This window comes from Buteo buteo, unplaced genomic scaffold, assembly GCF_964188355.1.
Source record: "Buteo buteo unplaced genomic scaffold, bButBut1.hap1.1 HAP1_SCAFFOLD_58, whole genome shotgun sequence".
Taxonomy (NCBI): Eukaryota; Metazoa; Chordata; class Aves; order Accipitriformes; family Accipitridae; genus Buteo; species Buteo buteo.
Window position 1 is genome coordinate 303271 of NW_027439224.1, and position 23889 is coordinate 327159.

A 23889-nucleotide genomic window follows, 5' to 3' on the forward strand; every position below is an offset into this window, starting at 1 on the left:
ATGCTGAATCTTGGATTAGGCAATGGTTTGTCCAAAAGGCAATGGATCAGGGAAATAATAGTAATAATTTTGGTGACCATCATAACATGACAATTAACCTGCATGATTTTTTTATGATGGAGGTTGAGTTTATGCACTATTAGAGGACATAAAACCATACACCATATTTTTACAGTTGGGTAAACAAAAGAAGTTTAATCCTCCAAAAACTTAGAAGGACGTAGAAGAGGACAGAGACTGAGCCTGACTCTCTTCAACTGAGCCAACAGTTGCTATTAGGGCACTCATTAAAAATATGGAAGATTCATTCTGGCACCACATCAAATGTTACAAAGATGTAAATCTGTCTCTCAAACACTGTGCTGTTTTTCCATGAAAACATTTGAATGTTATCAGATCTGAAGTGGACTCAGATGTCCAAACCTCCCTATTTCTTGCAAAATGGAATTTCTGGGTTTTGGCTATTACTACTGATTGCACGAATTCCATTGACAATTTTGACAGAACTGACAGTCTTGAGAAACATTTCTATTGTGTACAAAGAGCATCTTCGAAGGGAAAATTACTCCACCAGACACGATTAATTTGCTTTAACATTATTCTCATACACTCTACTTTGTTTTTAACAAGAAAGCACAAGATACTTGATTCTGTTGTTAGAAGTAGCAGTAATTTCATTTCAAAACAAAGATCAATGTATTTAAATTTCTGCACAATTCATTCTAAACTAAGAATATTTATCTTGGCAAAATTGCCTCATAAAGAAAGGCACACTGTAATTTAACTGCCTCGGATCAAATGAAGCTAGTGACAACACCATTCTTATTATAGTATGTTCCCATTTTATCTTAATCTGTTTCTAAGTAGGGACGAATTTATTAACCTCATCCAAATATTTCTCACTTCCAAGACATGACCATGCCTTAGTGTCAATTGAGAATGAAGCCAAATTTCCGTACTTTTACCAAAGCTTTTAAAGCATCATGCCATAGCATATGTGCAGGTGCAGATTTGATACAGAATCCCATTTGCCACAGTTTTCTTAAACATAATCCTTAGTATTCAAGAGCTGCAAAAGTTGGATCATTCTCTAGTAGATTGTTTTTAATTCCTTGGCACAGCAGTGCAAAATATTGTGAATGTAAATACATTTCTATAGAGACATTCAGGTCATGTCAATTTTAATCACCACAGTTTCTAGTTACTATTAAAATCTCTATTATATCTGTATTTTTCTTCTTATTGGTATTTCAAGCTAAAAGCAATTTATACTTCATTATTCTTAGACTCCTCAGGGCATATTTGGAAGATGTAGCATTCCATAGAAATGTTTTATATGCATCATACAAAAATTTAAGTAAAGCATCTAATTTCACACTGAGTCACTGAATATAGGGTACAGGCATTTGACAACAGGGTCTTTACTTCCAGGTTATGAGTTTGAATTCAACGTGGGGCAGAAAAGATAAAGATATCACCAGGTGCTAAATTGTCCATGACTTGTATTAAATGAAGTTCACAGCTTTTAGAGTCAGTGGGGACTATTACGATTCTCAGGTCTGGCTCCAGATCCAGCACCGGCCACAAAGCTTTACAGAGCAATTTCTGCATAAAACCTACAAATTGTATGAGGTAAAAAAATTCATTTGGAAAGGCATTCTTCTTGGTTTACACTTCATCTGATGAAAAATGTACTCCACTGCAATGTCCCCTTCACTATCAAAAACGTGTCAGTGCCCATTTAGGTAACAGAATGTTACAAAACACATTAAAAAAAAAGAACAAAGCCTTTCAGCAGAGATAGCAACGTAATGGAATGTACTTGCCCTACGCAGATGGAGTAGTGCTCACAGAAAAAAAGTACTATTTGCGAATAAAACAGGATAAGAGAAGGAGAAAAGTACACAAGCAAAGGGGTCTGGAACCAAGTAAGTTGCAGAGAACCAGCTTCTTGGGCTTTATACACTTGTGTTAGACCTACCTCTTCCTGCCACATCTTATTAAAGAGAATATATTTATTTTGCTTTTCCGTTCAGCATTTGTTGTTGATTTTCTTTTCTTGTTACAGACAAACCATTGTATATTTTGCTAATGAAATATATTTCAAGTTGTATAGTTGAATCCCAGCCTATTAATCAACAATGTAGAAAGCTATCTTTTGACTGCCAAATAGAGCACAAACTGCTTGAAGTGTTTTATTTTAATGCTCTATAAGTAGAGGCTAATACTTCAGCTATATAAAATGAGCTATTGATATTTCAGTGCATTCCTATTTGGAGTGCAGAAAGCTTCGGATTTTTTCATTTGTATGTAATTAGGCTCTAATTTTTAATTATTTGCTCTACAAAGAAGGTAGAGAGTAGAGATACAAACATAAACTTTCTCCTGTATCCTTGTCATTTAATTACCATCATTTCACAGTCTAAAATACAAAGCTTTTCTCAACCACCTAATGAATGAGGTTCTTGTGTAATTGAATGCAGGGATATGACTGAAGAGCAGTAACTTCTGTGTCATTTAAAAATATTAGTGGAAAACAAAGTATGTGAGCTTTACGGAATAGGCAACACTAGTGAGCAGTATATTTAGAATATCTTTCCTCTCAGGACCAGGAAAAACAAAAAAAATGTTTTTACTCAGTAGATATGACATATGCTTATATCTGTAACACTTACTTGTTCACCCTACTGAATAAAGCTGTAAAAGTGCTTTTCTAGGTTTTCAAAGTTTTTGAAGTGCTTAATTCCAGCACCGGTAGAAGAGAGTAAAAAAGATTCCATCCTTCTTTGTGCACTATGATTTTGATTGATCACTTGCCAGTAAATTAACACTATACAAACCAGTGGACAGTAAAGGAATTGCATACATGGCGTTGAATGTACACTTTGAAAATGGTATTTTTCTTCTCCCCAACATTCTGAATGCTAATATATAGAAAATAAAATCTTAGCCTAAAGCTCCAGCCTCAGGCTGTGTCTTCAGAGACAATGATTACAATCTCTCTGTAAACTGAAAAATTTCAAATACAATTTTGAAGAAGAACAGAGAGACAGGAGAAGCTCAGTTTAAAGCTTCAAAGAATTTCTTGTTCAGTTAACTTACTTTTAACATATTTATTACTTTGGGGAGGAATTCATCTGCTGGATTTCAAATTTTCAAGCAGGATTTCCTACCTTTCTACATGATTTCCATTTTTTTCTCTCTACTAAGGGATTAAAACAAACCACTGCGGGGGTTTTTCCAATGGATTTTAGACTTAACTTTATTGCAAACAAATGTTACCAGTTATCCTCTCTATCCAGCTGGTTGGTTTTCTTCTTCTAGATTCCTAATATGCAGTCTCACAAACAAAAAAACCAAGATCCTTACTTGCTCCGCCCTAACTCTTACTATATGCTGCTGGTGCATCTGAATGAAAATATTTCACTGTATGAAAAACATATTTTTGACAAGCCAACAGCAATTTTTAAAAAAATTATAAATTCTCAGAATAGTAATTTATCCCACAGTTTGGATTTAAAAAATTGAGGCAGCCTGCAGTCTTTGGGGGAAGCCTTTCTGTGTAGAACAGCCCCTTAGTGTAACCTGGGCAGGGCTTGCCAGTGCTACTGTAACACAGATCAAAGCGAAGCCTGTCTCTCTCTCTGATTAGGTCTCAAATATGTTGTGTGACTTCTTGTTGCAAGCTTGTTAATGCATACAAGTTATCTTTCTGCTCGTTCAGTCTAAATGACTCTCAGTGAAATCTTTGCTGTTCCTTCCTGGTGCAGATGAACGTGGAGTGCCTTTTTCACAAATATTTGATATTCTTCCTCTCTGTGTGCTTCTGCAACTTATTCTCAGCAAGCCAAGCCCTGGGTTCAAGGCTTCCAACTGAACAACACTGCTTTTTGCTTTTCTGTTTAAGTCTAGTCCAGCTTTTGTTTTGAGAAGCTGCTTATCAAGGTCTTGTTGCTGTGCACAGTAAACCTCCCAGTGAACAGCTCTTGATGCTGTTCTCCGGATACCTGTTTGGTCTCAGTGCTGCCTCTTTTCTCACTGTCTCTTGCAGCAGTATCAGTGTGTCGTGATGTAAACCTCACTGTTCTGTCTCCTTGAAAATTCAGGTCTGTTTCTTTGTTGTTGTTGTTGTTGTTGTTTTTTTAATGTGCAGAGTATATTGGAAGCCTTTGGTTAGTTTAGTCTCTGCTCCTGAGTGCTGTACATGCCTGTTTTGTGGCAATTGATGTAGGTGCCAGACATTTGACTTAGCTGGCTGCTTTTAAATTTTAATTTTTAAGCTGCACCGGTAGTGGACACTACACTCGTTAGCATTGCCCATAGCAAGGGCTGCATTAGCTTCATTGGTGTAGAAGCAAACACAAAATACTAAGTATTGGATGTATTTTTTCTGAAATTCTGGAAAGTAACTTGTTCTATTCTCCAACCTGGGTGAAAATGCAGAAAGAATGAAAGACAATAAAATCTGGATTTGGGGAAAACTTTTGTAATGTGTTGGTAGATTATAAAGGTAATAAAAGCTGCTTTGCCTGTACTGTGGAGGACTGATTCTCTTTAGTCTTCTATGAAAAATGCTTTTAAAAGAGTTGAATCTGGACTGGTAAGTGTGTCAAGGAGGAAAGAAAGAATCGCAACAACTGGTGTCTTAGCCTCTTGGCTGTAAAAGCAGTGTTCATTCCCCAGTCAGGGATACCTGTGCACAGAGTGGGTTAGTCTGAATCAGAGGACTTTCTCTGCAGTTTGGAGCTGGGTGATAATAGAAAGGTTGTGTGGCCTCTGGCTTATGCGCTAAACTCTCCTGGCTTGCTCGAAGAAGCAGAACATTTGGTCTGGCTCTGTTTCTGGAGCAGACTCCAAAACTGGAAAAAAAACCACCCCCAAAAAACAAAACAACAAACCAACCCTCCACCGTATCTTGAGGAATAGCCACGAAAGGTAAAGGTGGTATTGGTAAAGTGGTACAGAAGCAGTTTCTGAAATTTGCTCCTGTACCTGAAATACCTTTCTGGCAAAGCGGCGAAGAATTGATCTTGCCTTCCTCTGTAATGGTGTCTCTCCCTGTGAATCCTCTAGCTTGGTTGAGGAAACTATAAATAATGAAACGATGGGAGCAGGAAGGTAATAAGATATAAAGTACAGTAAGGAGCTTGATAATCTGATAGGGTTAATGTTAGTTACAAAGTGTAACCTGTGACTTATGGCATAGCAGGAGTGATCAGCCCAGGGCCTTGCGTTAATCCTTTAGGCAGTGCAGGTGCTGAGGGTTGCTGGTGGTTGGTGTTTGTATATATATGAGCTTCTTGGTGATTTCCAAAACACCTGTAAAAAAAACCCCTACAGTTTGGCTAGGTTGATACTTTTATTGTAAACCCATGCTTTCCAGTGTAAATAGAAACTCTTTTGAGTCCTGCTTTGGCCCAGAAGTGGTACTGCTGGAGCTGTGCTGGGCCACTGTTTGGCCGTGACTGTAAAATGAAATACGAACAAAGCCTGGGCCATCAGTGTAGCAGCTTCAGCTGCAAAGGAGGGGACTGAGCTGTTGTGGGAACACCAGTGAAGCTGATTACACTGAAAGGAGATTTTATCTTGGAGATAAAAGACAGTCCGGTGTTGGTGGCGTTTCTTGTTCCAGAGCTCTTGTTTTGCTCTACAGCAACCAGCTTTTTCAGCCTTTTACTGATGTTGTAATTAATCCGGCTGCAAATAGGACTGTTGGTTCTCAAATATTTTAAGGTTGTGGAGAGACTTTATTAGTAGTTTTCTGAATTCAGAGGAGCCTGTTTCTGGAGCTCTGTAGCCCATGTTAACTGGGCTGGGAAAAGGCGGTATTGCTTAAGGGGTATCTCTTGCTGCTGTTGTCTTTCAGTGCTGCTGGCTGCTGTTGGAAGCAGAAATTGCTGCAGAGCACTTTAATTACTTAAGTATAGAGAAACTTACCTGTTCACTTCTTTTTAAAATAAGCGCCATCCGGTTTGAGATCTTGCTTGCCTGGCTCCTACCTGTCTTTGGAGGTTTGTAGCCACTGAGTCATGTTTTGCCAGCTCTCACCTCTGCGTGATGGTGGTTTTGATGGTGGTACACCAGGCTGGCCTGGGAAAAGAGTGCGGGAAAGGCTGCAAAGTCTTGTGGCCGACTGACACCCTGGTGATCAGGAGTGCGTGATGCAAGGGCTTGCAGCCCCGTGACATGGCAGGCCACTGTGACTTCACAGATGTGTCCCTTGAGGTCAGCCTCTGATGCAAACCTGAGTGGGTAGGAGTTGTCTTTGCTCTCCAGTTTGAACCTCACTCTGGAGAGGCTCTCTCTCCAGAGAGGAAGCAGCAGGTGGTCCCTCTGTGGCTGACTGTCTGCCTCCTTTATCTTTGTACGAAAAAGCAAAGAAGCTGTGGTTTAGATACTGCAGTACCCTATGCCAGTTGGACTTTCAATGGAAAAAGAAAAGCCTTACGCCAAATGTAGATCAAGTAAGTCTATGTCTGTTTCTCTGCAGTAATTTCTCTTATTTTAATCTTAACGGTAGGGCCTCCAGTTCTTTAGGTTTTTGTCAACTCCTTATGTCTCCTATAAGGCAGAGCATGTGCTACTGGTTATTTTTAGCATGGAAAATTTTAAGAGCCCACGTGGTCCCATTTAGTTTTAACTGTGCCAACCTTGTCCAGTTCTCTTTCACCCAGATAGTATTTATTTCCTGAGTGCTGTATCACTAACTATAGGGTTTGTAGGGAGGCATCCCGGCCTTGCTGTTGAAGCTACATTTCCAATTTAGCTGCCTGCTCGTTTGCTCTGTGGTCCTTCAGGACAGCCTTTAATTCCAGCCTGGATTGCCACTGCTTTTGGGGTTTGGAAGTGTAACCTCTCCAGCGCTGGGGCGGAAGGGGAGCGGAGGAGGCAGGGACTGGCAGCAGTGTAGGGTATGTCCCTGCAGAGCACCGGGGCTCAGTCGCTTGGGACTTGTCTCTCTTCTTGTAGAGACTTGAAGCAGCTTGCCCCCAGAACAGACCTCCTTGTGTGTAGAAAGCCCTGAAAATCCGGAGCAAGTGCTTGCTGAAGTCTCCTCTCGAACCTTGAGAGTGAATTATCTGGCTTTTCTCTGAACCTCATGCTGCAAACATTTCTAACCTAATAAGGATGTGTATACTGAAGGGTTGTTTGTCCTGGCTAGGGAAACAAGGTGGCTTAAAACTGCTCTGGGACCCTAATGTGAACAAGTAGAATAAGTTGACTGTCCTTGGCGCTTTTTTTTTTTTTTTTTAAGGTAGGCAAGGGTGTGCGTTCATTCTTGTTCTCATCTCCCTGGTCTTTACCAGGAGCTTTCCATAAATCAAGTCAGGATAGAGATTTGGAGAGCTGACTGACCCCTACTCTCCCCTTGCTGTCTTAATCCCATCCTGACCTACCGTGGGGATTATTTAGCAAGTTGGAAAAGTCTCATGTCCTAGCTGCAGCTCTCTGGCCCTGCCTTGACAGAAGGTGTGACATTTAAACCGGATTCCTGACATGCTAGAAAGAAGTGGAAGTGGCTGGCGGTGCGGGGTGAGCGCATACAGTGTGCGAGCTCCGCGCTATTTTTGGTGCGGGACTGCATGGGGCCCTGCGTGTTGGGAAACGGCACTGGGGCATCCAGCCCTTCGCACTGGTTCTGGCTCTTACGAGCCGATCGTCTCCGGTCCAAAGCCTCCAGAGCTGCTGCGTTTCTCCAGCTGGCTCCTCCTGCCTGGAGAGTGCGAGGACTGTCGGGCCAGGCTCCCTCCAGTTTGGCAGTGTTTAAAGCCATGTGATTTGACAAGTTGCCACGTTCTGTTCTGCTGCCGGCAGGAGAATCGCAGGCTTTCTTCCCCCCATGTGTTTAAATGATCCTATTGCCCCTGCAGTCCTGAACTGGCTGTCAAATTGGCAGCGGAGAGCGGGTTTTGTCGCTCTTAAACGTGTTGGAAAAGGCACGTGGGCTTTAGGAGCTCTCCTGTGGAGGCAATGGAAGAGAAGTATGTGCTGCATCTTACAACCGTTTGGTTGAGCAGGTTAAAAATCAGTCATCTTCTAGGCATCACGTAAAAAGTGACATTGTGACCAGCGTATCGAAATCAGGCCAATGAAGTCTTCCCATCACGTTTACGTTAGGAGATGTTTGTTGGTGTTAGCTGTCCCCTAGCCGACCCGGTGCTTTAGGGTGTCTGCTGGCATCTTGTACAGACCCACCGCCTTTCATCCCTTTCTAGCTGATGGAAGGATGTGGAATTCCCATTTAACACGATCACTGATAGTATAATGCAGCTCTTGCTAAAATTAGTCAAATTAAAAACATGAAATTAAATGAGCTTCACAAGGAGCAGTCAGCTAATCCACCAGTCCCCACTGATCTAAATATCACAGAAGAGTGAAGATCTTTATCTTAAATTATATTAATGTTGAAAATGACTCTTAGAACTGTTTTGTCTGCCAGGCTTTGGGATAGGCCTGGCCCTCTGTGGGGCATCCTGCTACTGCCTTCCTGCGCTGCGGAATTGTGTGGGACTATTGTTTGTACAGTTGGTGCAACTTAATAGGGAATCGGATAATAATAGGGCTGTCTGTTTAATCAGGAAAGCTTGCTCGGAATGGACTTATGTGAGCTACTTTAATTTGAGTTTGTGGTACGCCTGCGAGACAGCTTGTAGGGTGGTTCTGCATTAATTATAACAACTTAAGCAGACAGCAGACGAGCACTCGCAGTGGCTCACAATGTGCCATTGTGCTGGAGAGCATAAATGTGAACCTTTTGTCTTGGGAATGTACAGACTTCACCCTTTCCATTTACCAAGTTCCAAAAACCAAACATCCAAATTATTGCATAGGTTTGTTGGTTTTGGTTTTGGTTTTGGTTTTTTTTTTAAATTCCAAATCTCAGATGTTGCCGTTAACTGAAAGTTCATCCTCAGCAGTGAGCCCTGCTACCTGACTGTGTAAAGCCAGCTGGAAGTAACTTGGATTTAGAAGAAAGCAGCTATGAATGTCCAATTAACACACACTCAAGTTTTCTTTGTAGAACAACGTAAATACCTCTTTTGTGATATACTGGAGATATTACTGGATTTCTTAAGTCATGTCTGCAGCTGACCTTTGATTTGGGATTAAGCAAGAAATTTTCTAGTCCCTGTTTTTGCCAGTCATGTATTTACTTGCCTCGGTCGTTAGGACTCCGTGGTAAACAGTACAGAAGCAAGGCTGGCGTCTGAGCTAGCTTGGATAAAGTTGTGTATTTGCTCTTGTGGCATGGGAGGGTGTGGCTGGAGGAGGTGAGAAATCTGGAGAGAATATTAATTTTTCTGAGGCTTGGATGCTCGGTTTGAGCCTGAGGGAGGCATGTTTTTGTCCCTCGGCTAGAATGTAATCAGCTTGTCGTGAAAATCAAGGCCCTAAAGGAGAGTTGTATTTGGAAGCTGTGGTCAGGAGGCTTGCTCTGATAACAAGTTTTTTTCCGGTTGAGACAGACTAAGCATAGTTGACAGAATGACTTGATTGCCTTGTCTTGTCTCGGAAATATTATGCTTCTAAAGAGGAGCTAGATAATGCTCTTTTCCAGTGCGTGGTTCCCATTTCTAGGACTTTGCTATCTCCTGAAAACAATCTTTATTTTTGTTGCTCATTGGCAAAAACAGGCTCTTGAGGCCTGTTTGGAGAAAAATCTGTCATGTGTAAGCATCACCAGACATGTGATGTTTTGCTTTAATTCCTGCTCAGTGAAAATATAAACTGTAAGTGCTTTGCAGCAAGGCTGTTTTGGGGATGTGGGTAACTGTTTAGCTTTGTGTTCCAGCTGTAGACTTTCCTTAAGGAAAAGGAAAGGCATGTCAGCCCTGCCTCGGATAACCCAGGTGAGGCTTGTAAATGGAGGAGCATGACTGGGACATGAGTCTCGGCGGTGTGCAGGTGGGGAAGGGTGCACACACTTTCTAAGTCAGAGAGACAGCTTTCGACTCTGGAAAGTCAGAGAAGCAGCAGCTGTCAACATAGTAATGTAGAACAAACTTTGGAGCTGGGTTCCTAGGTAGTAGTGTCCCTATCCGGGCTGCTTTTGCTAGATAAATACTGCGGTTGTAAGGGCGCTATAGCAGATTTCCCATCTTCACTGCTGCAAAATCTTGTAGAGGCACTTCTGGTTATTGGGAGGCACTTGCTTGATCAGGCTGTAGCTGTTCTTTGTTTAGGAATTCCTACACTGTGTGTATAAAAGTAAATGGAGTAGCTGCGTGTTGCTGTTTAGCGTCTACTTAACTGCAGACTTCTGTCGTGTGCCCGCTCACCAGCCTCTCGCAGTTGCTGTGGATGAGAACATTTGCAAAGCACTTCACCTTCACTGAGCTATTATGTTTTAGAGAAGTGCGTGTTGTCAACCTATGAAACTCTCAGGAATGTGGTGCTGCCTTTCAAGCAGAGAAGTGGGGAGACCTGCAGCGTGTCAAGTCTGTGTCTCGGAGTGCTGGTGGTACCGCTGTGCTGTGAACCCAGCCTGATGCTGGAGAGACTTGCAGTGCCGGATGCTGTCCTTGTGTGTAGTACTGACCTGCGAAGGTGAGGCAGGAGAAAGAAGGTGAAATTGTTTTACATGTAAAGGTGGGATAAGGTGAAATTGGTGAGCGTAATGGTGAGAAATGTCCAGATATTCCTAGTCTTAGGTCAGGATCTTGTTCTGTGGTCTGTTGGTGGAGCAGAGATGTGAATTTAAGGAGTGGCTAGAAAACGAGTCTGTTCATGCTAATAGAAATACCTCAAGGCATTTATGAAACTTTAGCCTTGCTGTTACCTTTCCTGTGACTATTGTAACATGGCTTTTGTTTCTTCTTCTAGACATAATTGCTAAGGATCTGTAAAATGGCTTCACGTTTCCGCAATATTATCCCATATGCCATACCTGGAGTGCTGGCACTTGTTGGCTGCTGGTGGATCTATTCCCGTAGAAAAAAGCATGCAAGCTATCACGATAAACAAGCAATAGCCACTGAAGAAGAGCAGCAGGAAGAAGCGCCAGAGAATGATTCACCACCCAAAACAGAAGCATGTGTTCCTCGAAGACTGCCTCTCTCGTCAGAAGAGGAATGCCGAGAGAACGAAACCTCGACCTCCCTGCTCTCAGCAGGGTCGACGACGCCCTCTCTTCTGTCTCAAACTCACGAGAGGCTAGATCTCTCACAGGACCTTCCAGACCTGTCAGTAGTGACAACGCAGCCCAGCACCCTTGAGGACGACAGTGAAAAACTAGAAACGACAGGATCTCAAGATGAAAGCGGTGTCCCTGCTTGTGTTTCTCTCCCTCTGATCTCAAAGAGCACAGAGTGTCACGGCAGTGCTGCGCTGAGCCTTGTACAGGATTCAAGCTCTAGTGCAAACCAAGATCAGTGGCCATCAGCATCAGCGACACTGACACGAGAGTCTTTGGGAATCGTGGAGGATGGTCCAGGCTTGAATCATGAGCGTCGCAGGGCAGCAGAGGTGGATGGAGATCGCTCAGGAGGTAAGGGATTTGAAAATGCTCCCATGAAAATGTGGTGAACAAATATTTTATGTGCTGTAACCCTTCTGCTTCAGAACATGTTCAGATAAGTCCTCTTCATCTTTACCTTTGCCAGTAGATGAATATTTAGGCCTCGTGTGCAGGTGGGTATGCATTTGCTCTCAGAATTCCCGTCCCTGTAGGATCCCGTGTTAGCTGGGTGATCTTCAGGGTATACGACGAAAGGTTGAACAGACTGGTCTGCATTCAGCACAAAGCTTATTGTCTAAAGCGAAGCATGTGCTTGAGTAGCCCAGTGAAATGGGCTGTGTCTGGATGTAGGCCAGGCTGTTGAACACCTTGCTGGTTTGAGACCTGCTAATGCAAATGGTTTCTGCTTCAGTTCGGGCAGCCTCTAGTAAGGACTGGGTTCTTATCTGTGTTTGTGGGCTGCTGCCGAAAGGAGGCTGTAAGGCAGGTTTCTGAGGTGCTGTTGGATGAACCAGGGAAGTGCTCTGACGAGCTGTGATAAAATCAGTTGGTTGCAGACCAATTACCCTGAAGCCTTTTTGCTTGGAAGGGTAGGTGCATGCCAAGAAATCCCAACAGGGAGCAATGTTCGTGGAGTTCCCCCATCTGTCTCTGCGTTGCTTTTGCCTTCTAGATCCTGGATGATGTGTGCCTGGCAGAATACAAAGCTGTCTGAGCAAATGTTAACCCGTGTGACCTTGGGGATGGATGTTAAAATCCTTTATAGGACCCTGTGGCGCCAACAGCCCTTAATGACAGGATGTCTTTTGTAATTGCTACAAAGTAGTTGGAACGCTGCTTGTTGTGAGACATGGGGAGTGAGTTTGCCAACAATTAAGGATTAAACCCACAAAACATTTTCACTAGTGAGAGTAACCACAGGAGGAAAATGGTTTTGCCTTGTTGTGAATGCTGGTGCGATGAGAAGGTACAACGGTGTGTTGTGGAGCCTGGTGATGACAAGGGCTGAAAGCTCTGCAGGGAGACAGGTAGGGAGACGGCGTATAGCAGGTAAAGTTGATAATGTGGCTCTGTTGGATAAGAGGTCCTACAGCTGACCTTCGCACCCAGGCTGTGAGACTTAAATCCTCATCCTTGTCTAGCAAGTCTATTGCAAACAGCTGCACTGCTTGCCTTTGACTTTCGAGGCATCTGTGCTGTGTTACTTATTAAGATGTGGCAAATGTGAGGCAGCTGTTGGGCTTATTTTTCTCTTCGGTCTTGTACTGGGTGATCTGAATTCTTGCAAGCAAGTGAGGATCTTCATGTTTCTGCTTGTTAATCTGGAGGAAGGATCAGCCTTGTTCTTGTTCTTGATCTTGTTACACTGACTGTATCTGGGATCTGACCAGGAGGAAGCTGTTTGAGTTTGTCCCCTTCCCAAGTACGAATGTTCCTGGTATCGGCTGATGGTTTGGGAACAAAACGTAGCTCAGCTCTGGCACCTTGTTTCTTCAAGCATATGACAAATCTGGGCAAGAGACAATCCTCTACCACAGCTAGTAGTGGGCACAGCTGGTGCTCAGGTCACCGTGCAACCCTCGTTGGGGCAGGAATGTAATGTCAATGCAAAGAGCAGACGAATAGGTTGCACATCCCTCCCTGCATGCTGAACTCCCTGTGAAAAGCCCTGTTTAAACCATGTGGGGAAAATGCAAAATACCTTGCTGCAGCAGCAGCTCAGTGTTGGTGTTAGCATAGCTCTCGTTCAGCTGGTAACTTTTGACTTAAAGTGTCTTGTCTCTGCTGCTGCATAAGGTGTCACCATGTTTGAAGGACTCCTGCTGAACTCGGGCCTCCTTCTGTTGCATTCCCAGAGGTGTGCAGGTTTTTCTCCAGCAATAAAAGGAAACTTGTAGCAGGCCGCGTGTGATGGGACTTTACCCTTTCTGAAATACCAGAGAACCTGATACAGGATCATCCCAACTGAATGCATAGGAAGAGCTCAATGTCACCTCTCTATGAAATTATATATTTTCATGGCCTTGTGTCTGGTAGCTGGATTGTGTGGGTTGTCTGAATACTGACATGTCTGTATGTCTTGTAGGTTTGGATGTAAATAGCGTGGACTTTGTGGACAGTGGCTGTGCCATGAGGAAGACAGTGAGTCGGCAGAACTCTAAGCTAAGAGGAGAATCCAGCAAGTCCGGCGTCGTTATCTGGGAGATAGAGGTTCCAAAGGTAACCAGCCGTTGGCCTGCTCGCGCATCCTGCCTTGCCCTACATAGCCATCTTCTGGTTCTTCCAGCCTGGTACTGGCTCAGTGCCATCCCAGAGAGATCAACAACAAATCAACGAGGATTTAAGCATTTAGCTCCCGTTAGGACTCAACAGGAACAAAGAGCCAGTACACACCTGTAAACAAGAGGCATGTCAGGGTTATGCCCAGGGTAATGTTGGTTGCTGGACTCATTATTCCCCATTATCTTCCACCCCAATCTGTTAGTCCGATGCTCTGAAAGCATTCAGAAGGCTTTGAGGGTACACAGTTATTAAGGGCAGGTGATTTTTTTTTTTTTTTTTTCCCCTGCTATGTAGGAGGGTTATGTTTCAACTGCCTGTCCAAACCCTTCCTCACAAGCTGAATGCTCGTATGAGCTATTCTGTAGAGCTGCTGTGTCTCTGTCTTTATAGTGAGCTTTCTTTTGCGTTGAGAGAGAGACTGTGTTTTTAGGACTACGTTCATACCTTCTTCCCTGCTTTGTGTATGCAAAATCATCTGTGGCTGTCCTGCACAGCATCGCTCTTGCAGTTCTGCTGCTCAGCAGACCCGAATAATGACAGCCAGTAATGTGAGACAGCAGCTCCCGGCAGGATAAGCATGCTGCCTCGAGTGCTTGGATGCTGTGAGCCCAGGGAAGACGTGTAACGTGCATTTTAATGGACCAGTAAAACACAGGCTAAAGAAGCAGTTCTACAGCAGAAAAATATGTTTCAGTGTTTCATGAAGACAGGCTGTCACTTTTCTTGAAGTAGCCAACTCTACATTGTATAGGATTATCCATACTGACTTGGGCCCAACACTTCTGCTCTGGTACCTGGTCTCTGACAGTAGGTGGTGGCAGGTGCCAGTGAAAGAGTAGAAGTAATAGGGCATGCAAAGACATCTCTTCATCATCCCGCACAGCTGTCCTGGGACTCTGCAGTCTAATGGGCATGATAGCCTGGTTTACTCTCCCATGAATTTGTCTACTCCCTATCTAATCTAATTAGCTTGTTTAAAAATTGCTAAAACTTAGTATTTCATATTTGAATGAAAAAGGCATGTAGCATGCTTTTTTAAAACAAGAAATGGTAGGAGATTGGGAGAGGACGTGACTTCACTTGACTGTAGGAAGACAGTAGCTTTTACCAGGCCTGGTAAAAACCATCGTGTCTTTGTGTCATTCTACAAGATACGAAGACGGATCTATCAAAACAAGCTGTGCTTACTGATCTGTATCTACCTTGACTTGTCATAGACCTGCTGAACTCTGCGCTGGTCCAGCATTCCCTTATACTTATTCTGCCTGGCCCTGTGCTACAGGAACTGGGAATGTGGGTGAAATAAGCCACAGAGAACGGTGTTGTTTGATCTATGTTTCTCTTCCTGACTGTTGCTTTCTTGTTACTTTCATAAAGGAATTAGTTGGCCGCTTGATCGGCAAACAAGGAAAATTTATGAGCTTCTTGAGGCAATCGTCTGGTGCCAAAATTTATGTCTCAACACTACCTTATTTCCGTGACTCCCAAGTCTGTCACATTGAAGGTAAGCGGAATGTCTCTTTATTCATGGTCTAATATGTAGCTTGGGGGCCTTAATTAGATGGGCAAGGAATTTAAACAGATTTAGTGGCTTTGTGAGCCTAGTGCTTTACAAAACTTTTCTAATCGGTGCTGTTACAGTAGAGGTGTATGCCAAGTTGCCTGTGCCTTGGCATTTGAACCCTCTTATTCTAGAGGTGAGAATGCATTTTAACATCTTCGGCTGCTGTAGTTTAACCAACACGTTTTGAAGGATCCCTTCAGGCTTGAAGGAGGAGCTATGGGATGTGTATCAGCAAGTGCGGTCTTGACTGTGAAGGATGTTAGATTAATTGTGGCTGAAAAATATCTGCCAGTGAATTGGGTTCATACTGGAGGCTAACGCTGTTGAAACTGGGGCCTGAGTTGCTCATGTTGGTCTGATATCAGGTTACATGGCCAATCTATTAAAAATTAAATCGTTGATGTAGCGCAGAAGGCACTTCACGGGGTGGGGGTGTCCTCAGCATATCTGTACTACAGACTTTCTGTGGGATTTTTGTCTTCCAGGCTCTTCGCAACAAGTCGAAAAAGTACTGAGCCTGATTGGCAAGAAGTTCAAAGAGCTGTGTCTCACCAACATCTACGCTCTACCTCCACCAACACCACTGACGCTTCATTCCCTCCTTATGACTGCCTGGGTAAGTCCCAGCTTGCTGGCTATGCTGATGTCAGGGTGGAAGGCTGTTGTTGGTCGCTGCTGTCATAGTATGCTACGTCAACGTGGCTGGTTCACAGATGCCCTCAAAACCAGTTGGATTTTGTGTGGCTCTCTGCTGTCCAGCTTATGTAACTGTTACAGATCAGATTTGCCTACCTGCTCTTCCACTGCAGTTTCCATTCTGCCTGAGCTGAGAAATGTAGAATCATAGAATCATTTAGGTTGGAAAAGACCTTTAAGATCATCAAGTCCAACCATTAACCTAACACTGCCAAGTCCACCACTAAACCATGTCCCTAAGCAGCACGTCTACACGTCTTTTAAATACCCCCAGGGATGGTGACTCAACCACTTTCCTGGGCAGCCTGTTCCAATGCTTGACAACCCTTTCAGTGGAGAAATTTTTCCTAATATCCAATCTAAACCTCCCGTGGCACAACTTGGGGCTGTTTCCTCTCATCCTGTCACTTCTTACTTGGGAAAAGAGACCAAGACCCACCTCGGTACAACCTCCTTTGAGGTAGCTGTAGAGAGTGATAAGGTCTCCCCTCAGCCTCCTTTTCTCCAGACTGAAGAACCCCAGTTCCCTCAGCTGCTCCTCATAGGACTTGTGCTCCAGACCCTTCACCAGCTTCGTTGCCCTTCTCTGGACACGCTCCAGCACCTCAGCGTCTTTCTTCTAGTGAGGGGCCCAAAACTGAACACAGTATTCGAGGTGCAGCCTCACCAGTGCTGATCCCTGGGTGGGCGATCCCTGCCCTGCTCCTGCTGGCCACACTATTTCTGATACAGGCCAGGATGCCGTTGGCCACCTTGGCCACCTGGGCACACTGCTGGCTCATATTCAGCCGGCTGTTGACCAACACCCCCGGGTCCTTTTCCACCAGGCAGTTTTCCAGCCACTCTTCCCCAGGCCTGTAGCGCCGCGTGGGGTTGTTGTGACCCAGGTGCAGGACGCGGCACTTGGCCTTGTTGAATTGCATACAACTGGCCTCAGGTCATCCATCCAGCCTGTCCAGATCCCTCTGGAGACCCTTCCTACCCTCGAGCAGATCAACACTCCTGCCCAACTTGGTGTCATCCACAAACTTACTGAGGGTGCACTCGATCCCCTTGTCCAGATCATTGATAAAGATATTAAAGAGAACTGGCCCCAAAACTGAGCTCTGGGGACCACCACTTGTGACTGGCTGCCAACTGGATTTAACTCCATTCACCACCACTCTTTGGGCCTGGCCATCTAGCCAGTTTTTTACCTAGTAAGAGTACGCCCATGCAAGCCATGAGCAGCCAGTTTCTCCAGGAGAATGCTGTGGGAAATGCTGTCAAAGGCTTTACTAAAGTCTAGGTAGACAACATCCACAGCCTTTCTCTCATCTACTAAGTGGGTCACCTTGCTACAGAGGGAGATCAGGTTAGTCAAGCAAGACCTGCGTTTCATAAACCCACGCTGACTGGGCCTGATCACCTGGTTGTCTTGTACCTGCTGTGTGATGGCACTCAAGATGATCTGCTCTGTAACCTTCCCTGGCACCGAGGTCAGACCGACAGGCCTGTAGTTCCCCGGATCCCTTGGGTAAATAAGTCTTCCGACTGCTTCATGCCGATAGTCTTTTTGTATGCAAGGCGGGCCCCGCCTCAAGTCTGATTTCTGTTAGAGCAGCAGGGAGTAACAGTGAGTAGCTTTTGGAAGTGAAATACCGGAGTGCCAGGGCTTTTCCACCCATGGCTGTAAGCCTCAGGAGTTGCTGGTGGAACATGGAGTTGCTGTGAATGAAGCTTGTGTTGCAGTGAACGCTAATGAGAATTTCTTTTCTCCACATGACAGCTCTTCCTCCCAGACGGAGTCTCTGTAGAGGTCGTCGTGGCAAACCAAGTCGATGCAGGGCACATGTTTCTACAGCAGCATACGCACCCCACTTTCCATGGTCTGCGTAGCCTCGACCAGCAGATGTACGCCTGCTATTCTCAACTGGAAATTCCAACCCTGCCAACTCCAGTAGAAGGCATGTAATGTGATTGCTCACAAATTGTTCAGCTGAGAAACTTCTAGGGTCACACGAAAGCCTGATGCCACTGAGTTAGGCTTGGGAAGTTTCCCAGTGGATGAGAATGTGATAGTTCACTTGTCATTTCATATTTTTTTAAGCCGCTGGCAGACTACAGATGCTGCTCTACTCTTCCTTACCCCACTCATCCCTAGAGTACCTCCCCAGCCACTTAGTTGCATGTTGAAATTCAGAATGAGATAAAGTCCATCTCAGGCTATTTCTAATCAACTTGGCATCTGGTGTATTTTTGCTGACAAAGTATGGAACTACTCCCAAATCTTCATAGTGTCACAGTCTGCACGTGGTGTAAAGTGGAGGGTGCATCACATGGAAGGGGGTTACTAGCGCTAACTTTCCTTTTTGGGGACAGACCTCACTGTTAGTGACCGAAGGCTGGAAGGGAACTGTACACCTGGGTAGAACAGCATGGAAGTGGCAGACAGAGACTTGAGAGTAAAACCCACTTCTCCTGCGTCCCAGCTGCAGGCCTTGTCTGGTGGGGGTGTGGGTGGTGGTGAAAGAAGATGTTGGCAGCGTAAGAAATGCTGTTGATTCTCAGTAGATAAGTACTGATGCCTGAAGTGCTAATTTCTGGAAATCCACTTACGCTGAGCCTTTCTCCTCTGTACTCCTGTGTTTTGCAGTTGGCATTATCTGCGCGGCTCCAGGCCTGGATGGGGCATGGTTCCGGGCTCAAGTTATTAGCTACTTCGAAGAGACCGGTGAAGTGGAGCTCAGATACGTGGACTATGGAGGATACGACAAAGTGAAGATTGACACACTCAGACAAATCAGGTCTTTAGCTCCTCTTCTGTGGCCTAAGGCAATATCTGGCTTGAATCTTCATATACCGTTTGAATTGCTTATAGGTTTTTCCACAGCTGAAGCGGAAAACGGTGGAAAGGTTTGGCTCAGCAGCAGCTGTGAATTCCTTGGGAGCACAGCAAGCTCTTGCAAGGCTTTTTCGAAGGGGAGGGGAGAGGAAATTGCAACTTCTGCCACTTCAGCGTGGAAGCTGAGTGAAAGGATGCCTTCAGGAGGCCCTAAATTGTAGTTAATTGATGAGCTAGAAAGAAGATTCAGATTCTCTGTGCCCCAGCCCCATTGGCTGGGAGAGCTGTATTGGATGGGGGTTTTCTTAGACAAGCCCATTAAATACTTGATTGTGCCCCAGAGGTGGGAGAAAAGCAGTACAGCTTCCATTATGGAGGTGGTTTTTGCTTGGAGCCCAATCCAACTTGGCGTGCTAATCAGACTATTTATTGCTGTTGCTTAGATTGCTGGGAGAACAATCTGATTTTTTTTTTTTACTGTCATCAATTTCAAACTGAATTCCTGTAAGGTGACATTGATTAATCAATTGCTCTAAAAGAATACAGGAGAAACTTAAAGCCGTGTTCTTACTCTGATTGATTCTCTTTTCTTTAAGGTCTGATTTTTTATCACTACCTTTCCAAGGAGCAGAAGTTTTACTAGACAACGTGGTGCCACTCCCAGGTAATGGAGCTCTCAAGACATACCGTTGGTGCTCCCCCTGCAGGTTTAAATGGATACCAACTGTGTACAAGCGATGATTCTGTCTAAACCTTTTCCCTCCTATTGCAAGCGCAGCCTCTGATGTGACTAGAGCAAGATTGGAAAAATTGTATTTTATTCTTCTAAATGTGCTAGCATGGCATAACCTGTCAGGCTCCAGGGGAAAGATGATAAATGTTCAGGCTTTTTCCTGGGTGGAGGAGAGAATGAATTACTCTCCTAAACAGCAAGTTGGCAGGACTGGCAGGGTACAGGTGAAGCAGCTGTAACTACTCTGCCTTCTTCTGTCATAGAGTAGCTGTAAACGCAAACTTAGTTTTTAATCTGCTAGATGAATATCTGACATTTTCCTACTAAAATGACTGATGTGTATAATTCTGTGTTCAAAAGACTACCCTCCAAGCACTGGAAGAATGTCAGTCACTACCTAGAAATGCTTTGGTTTGCCCCCCCCCCCCCCTTTTTTTTTTTTCCTTTTTTCTAGTGGTGTTAGAGATGCGTGCTCTAACCAGGAGGTACAGGAGGCTCTGCCAAGACTGTAGATGGATGGCGAGGTTTAAGCTGCTTCTTGCAGAAGTCAGTGTTTTCCATGTTCCCTGAGGTAATCGACCTCCTTCGGGATTTGTAAGGAGTTCACTTGCTGCTGGAGGCGGTCTCAGGGTGGGGAGCACAAAGGAGAAACTTCATTTTGCAGTGATTTGGTAGGAAATAAGCAACTTTCCTCCAAAATGAAAATACTTCTGAAATGTCTGGTCTGCAGTGTAGATTGTAACTGTATTGCCTGGGACACAAGAGTTTCCTGCTGCATTACAGGTGTGGAGTTAGCAACAGTGCCCACGTAAGCTGTGCAGGCTGAGAGACCTGAGCTGCCAAGAGTGCATTTGGCACTGTTCAGGTGCCAGCCGGCCTGTGATACAAATGCTTCGGAGTTCCCGTTCACAGTATTGCACTCTGTGCAGGGTCAGTAATGTCCTGAGGCCCCTGAGCTTAGTTTATTAAGGATCAAAATACTAATGGCAGCTCAAACGTACTGCAGAAGTAGACTTTTCTGTCTTTAAAGCCTCCTAATTCATCAGCCACTTATGTTCACATTAACTGAGCTAGTGGCTTTAGAAAGCACTTCATCCTTTCCCTTCAGCAACACAGCAGGCACAATACTTGTGTGATCTCCAGCTTAATAGACTGGTTTCAGCAAATGCGTACAGCAACAGTAGGTGAGGATTCTCTGGCCTAACTTATGTAGGAGGTCAGGCAAGATTAGCTTAATAGTCCCTTCTGGCCTTTAAAGCCTGTGAAGAATATATCTCATTTGTTTTCTCCTGCTCTTTTCTTTCCCAAGACGAGGATCACTTTTCACCTGAAGCCGACGCCGCTGTTAGTGAGATGACCAAAGGCGCAGTCCTAGTGGCACAGGTACACGAGAGCTGCCTGGAAGTCTGGTTGCCAATTTGACTGCTGCTGTTGTCCTCTCTGCCCCCTCGCATACCGTGCGTGTTAAAATCGAAAACAAAGCCACAGCCTGTAAGCCTGGCTGCTGGGCAGGATTCTCGTCGAGCAATCTCGGGCGCCGAAAACTTCCTTGTGTGGCACCAGGACCACTCAGGACTGCCTGGCTGGGAAGGGATGAGTATTCCCTCTTGTTACTGATGCGGGCAGAGAGGAAGGGCACCTGGATGGATTTACAGAGCACAAAGTGGCCTGTTGTCCAGCGGATCAAATATTCACCTGGGTCTGCGCTGCTTTGCCAGTCTCAACAGTCTTTGCAAGACTGACATCCAGGACTTGGCCTCTGGCTGGCCGGAGGGAGAAGTAAGGGCATCCCAAAGGCTTCTGCATGCAGTGCCTGGTCTCAGCGAAGAGGCACTTGCCTCTTCCGAAGTGCCTCTGACAGTGGCTGTAGCTGTCCACGTAAGGCAGTTGGGACGAGTGGGAAGCCGATAGCGCTTGTGACGCTCAATCTCGCAGCTTCCTTGGGTTTTAGTGCAGTGCTCAAATGCATCACTAATTCTAGCAAGGGCACGGATTTGAGCGACCAGAGCGCACTTGCCAGCAGGGTGTCCCAGCTGCCTGGTGGCAGGAGCTACATTTCCACGAGCCTACGCTGAGTCTGAGGATCTGATATGCAGTGAATGATGCTAGCCTTGCACCCTGCACGGCTCAGACCAGAATTGCTGCACGCTAATGTTCTTCTGTGTTTCCAGGTCACAAATTATGACAGCGCAACAGGTCTGCCACTGATACAGCTGTGGAACTTGACGGGAGATGAGGTGGGTATGTTAACATGCCTATTTTTTCAACACTGATAAGGTATATGATTATGCAGACTTTTTATTGCTGGTTAGGAACTTGCTGATGCTTCTTGCTAGTAGTTTGTTCACCTTTCTACTTTTTTTTTTACCTCCTTTTAGGTGGTGTCGGTAAACAGAAGTCTGGTGGAAAGAGGGTTTGCTCAGTGGCTTAACTACTAGCGACGTCCTAGATGCCTCGACAACGCTTTCTACAGAGAAAAATAAAAGAAGAAATCTTGTTTTGCGCTGTTACAATTTGGTTTGGCAACCTTTCATAAGACAACCTGTTTACACCTATGTGTGGATTTTTGTGGTCCATTGAAACTCATCCTGCTCAACTGTTACCATTTCACTAGAAACATGTACCTCATCTGGGTGAAAGCTGGGGTGTTAAAAGCCATAATGACAGATACTGTAGCTTTAAAGCAAAAAATCCTCCCCGGCCTCTACTTAAAAGTTGAATGGAAAAAACCTTAATACCTGGGGGCTTGCTTGAAGCTAGCAAATGCCCCGAAATGTTAACTGTGGTTGCATTTTTGTTCAAGATGTATAAAGCCCCGTGAACTTAGCGTCTGCTTTTCTTAAAAGCTACAACGGTTGTCCTTTTTTTAACAGGCTCTGCCTATGAAATTAATGAATGTTATTAAGGAATTTAATGTTTAGTTACGGATTTTTCTATATTGTGCCACTAACCTGCACAAATAACATTCATCTTGTGTCTTCCTTATGCCAGGAGGTAGATGAATTGCATTCGTTGCACTTACTGTGGCACATGTCTCACTGCAGTCATGGTTTTTAGGCTTGATACGCTTAAGGAAGAAAGCTTTTCTGTGCAGATGCTTGAAGTGCAGGGTATGTTACCACTACAATTTTTGCTCTGAAATGTCATGTATTTAAAGAAAAGAACTGATTGCCAAGCCCAATTGTAGTTTATATTTTTCTAGCTGTGCAAGTCTGTAAACATATATATAAAAAACCATTGTAATATTTTGTACAAGAAAAACACTGGAAACAAAGGGAACTTTACAGAAACTTTTTCACACCAAAATGTCCTATGTAGGTAGAACTGGTTTGGAGTGCATTAGGGTAGCCAACATACTTGGAGCATCTGAATGTTGGGAGTGTTTCAGCTCTGCTGTATACAGGATTAGTATTCCCTTAGATTGCTGTCTGGCTTGAATTGTGATCACTGCATTCTTTGCTATGTTGCTGTACAGATCTGTTTAAAAAAAAAAAAGTAACAGCTTGGCATTAATATTGCAGTGGTGTTCTCAATTTTTTTGTGTTCCTTTTTAGATTTCTATTACATATTTAAAATTTTGCTCAAGTAATTTAAGCCAACTTAATACTCTTAAACACACGCCCTCTAATGTATATCATTTTAGATATGTATTGAGCTGGGATTTATTGCTGGCAGAGAAGATACTTGCCAGGAAAATGTTGATGTAGTCAGTCCTCAGAAGTTTTTTCTGGTGGGTTCAGGGATGTCCTTACATCCTTTGAGCTAATGTGTTGGTGCATCACATTTGGATAGTTGCCTACAAAAGCATTTGGTCCGATCCCTTCTGATATGGTATGGTTATATCTTTTTTTTTTTGAGTTCTCTACTATTCGGTGCTTATGATTTAATGTTCATGTTTGCAATAACATCCAATGAAACCTAAATTTGGTAACTCAGTTGAGTCTATGAAACATATATCCTTTTGGAATGTTTCTTTCCCTTTCAATTAAAGCTCGAATTTTAAGCCATCTTAATCAAACTGTGATGACTGAGAGCCTTCATTTCCTGACCTCTTGCGATGTAGGGTTGGGAAGGGAGCTCCATGGGCTAAACAGGTCCGATAAGATCCTGATGGCTTTTCAACAGATGTAGAAAGGTCAAGCTTCAAATCTCCTGGGTTTCCTTTTACTTCCAGCTGAAAACTGGGTTTATTTTTATGATGAATTACTTATTAGAAAGCCTTAGTCTGAGCACCGGTACTCAAGGCTGTTGAAACTGTTATATATTTGTGGAATTCATTTACTCTAGACTGGGGTTGTCCCTTTTGCCACACTTGTGTGTTGAAAAGTGAA

The 23889-nt window shown here is 44.2% G+C and overlaps 1 protein-coding gene across 1 annotated transcript; it reads left to right on the plus strand.

Annotated features, from left to right (window-relative positions):
* The first annotated feature begins 10116 nt into the window (after window positions 1-10116).
* Window positions 10117-22878, plus strand: LOC142027808 (A-kinase anchor protein 1, mitochondrial-like). The gene is made up of 10 exons (XM_075022015.1): window positions 10117-11488; window positions 13545-13678; window positions 15119-15245; window positions 15791-15921; window positions 17770-17947; window positions 18637-18787; window positions 19422-19489; window positions 20868-20941; window positions 21730-21795; window positions 21937-22878. The coding sequence occupies exons 1-10, from the start codon at window positions 10849-10851 to the stop codon at window positions 21994-21996; spliced, it is 1629 nt and encodes a 542-aa protein (XP_074878116.1). The 5' UTR covers window positions 10117-10848; the 3' UTR covers window positions 21997-22878.
* The last annotated feature ends 1011 nt before the right edge of the window (window positions 22879-23889 follow it).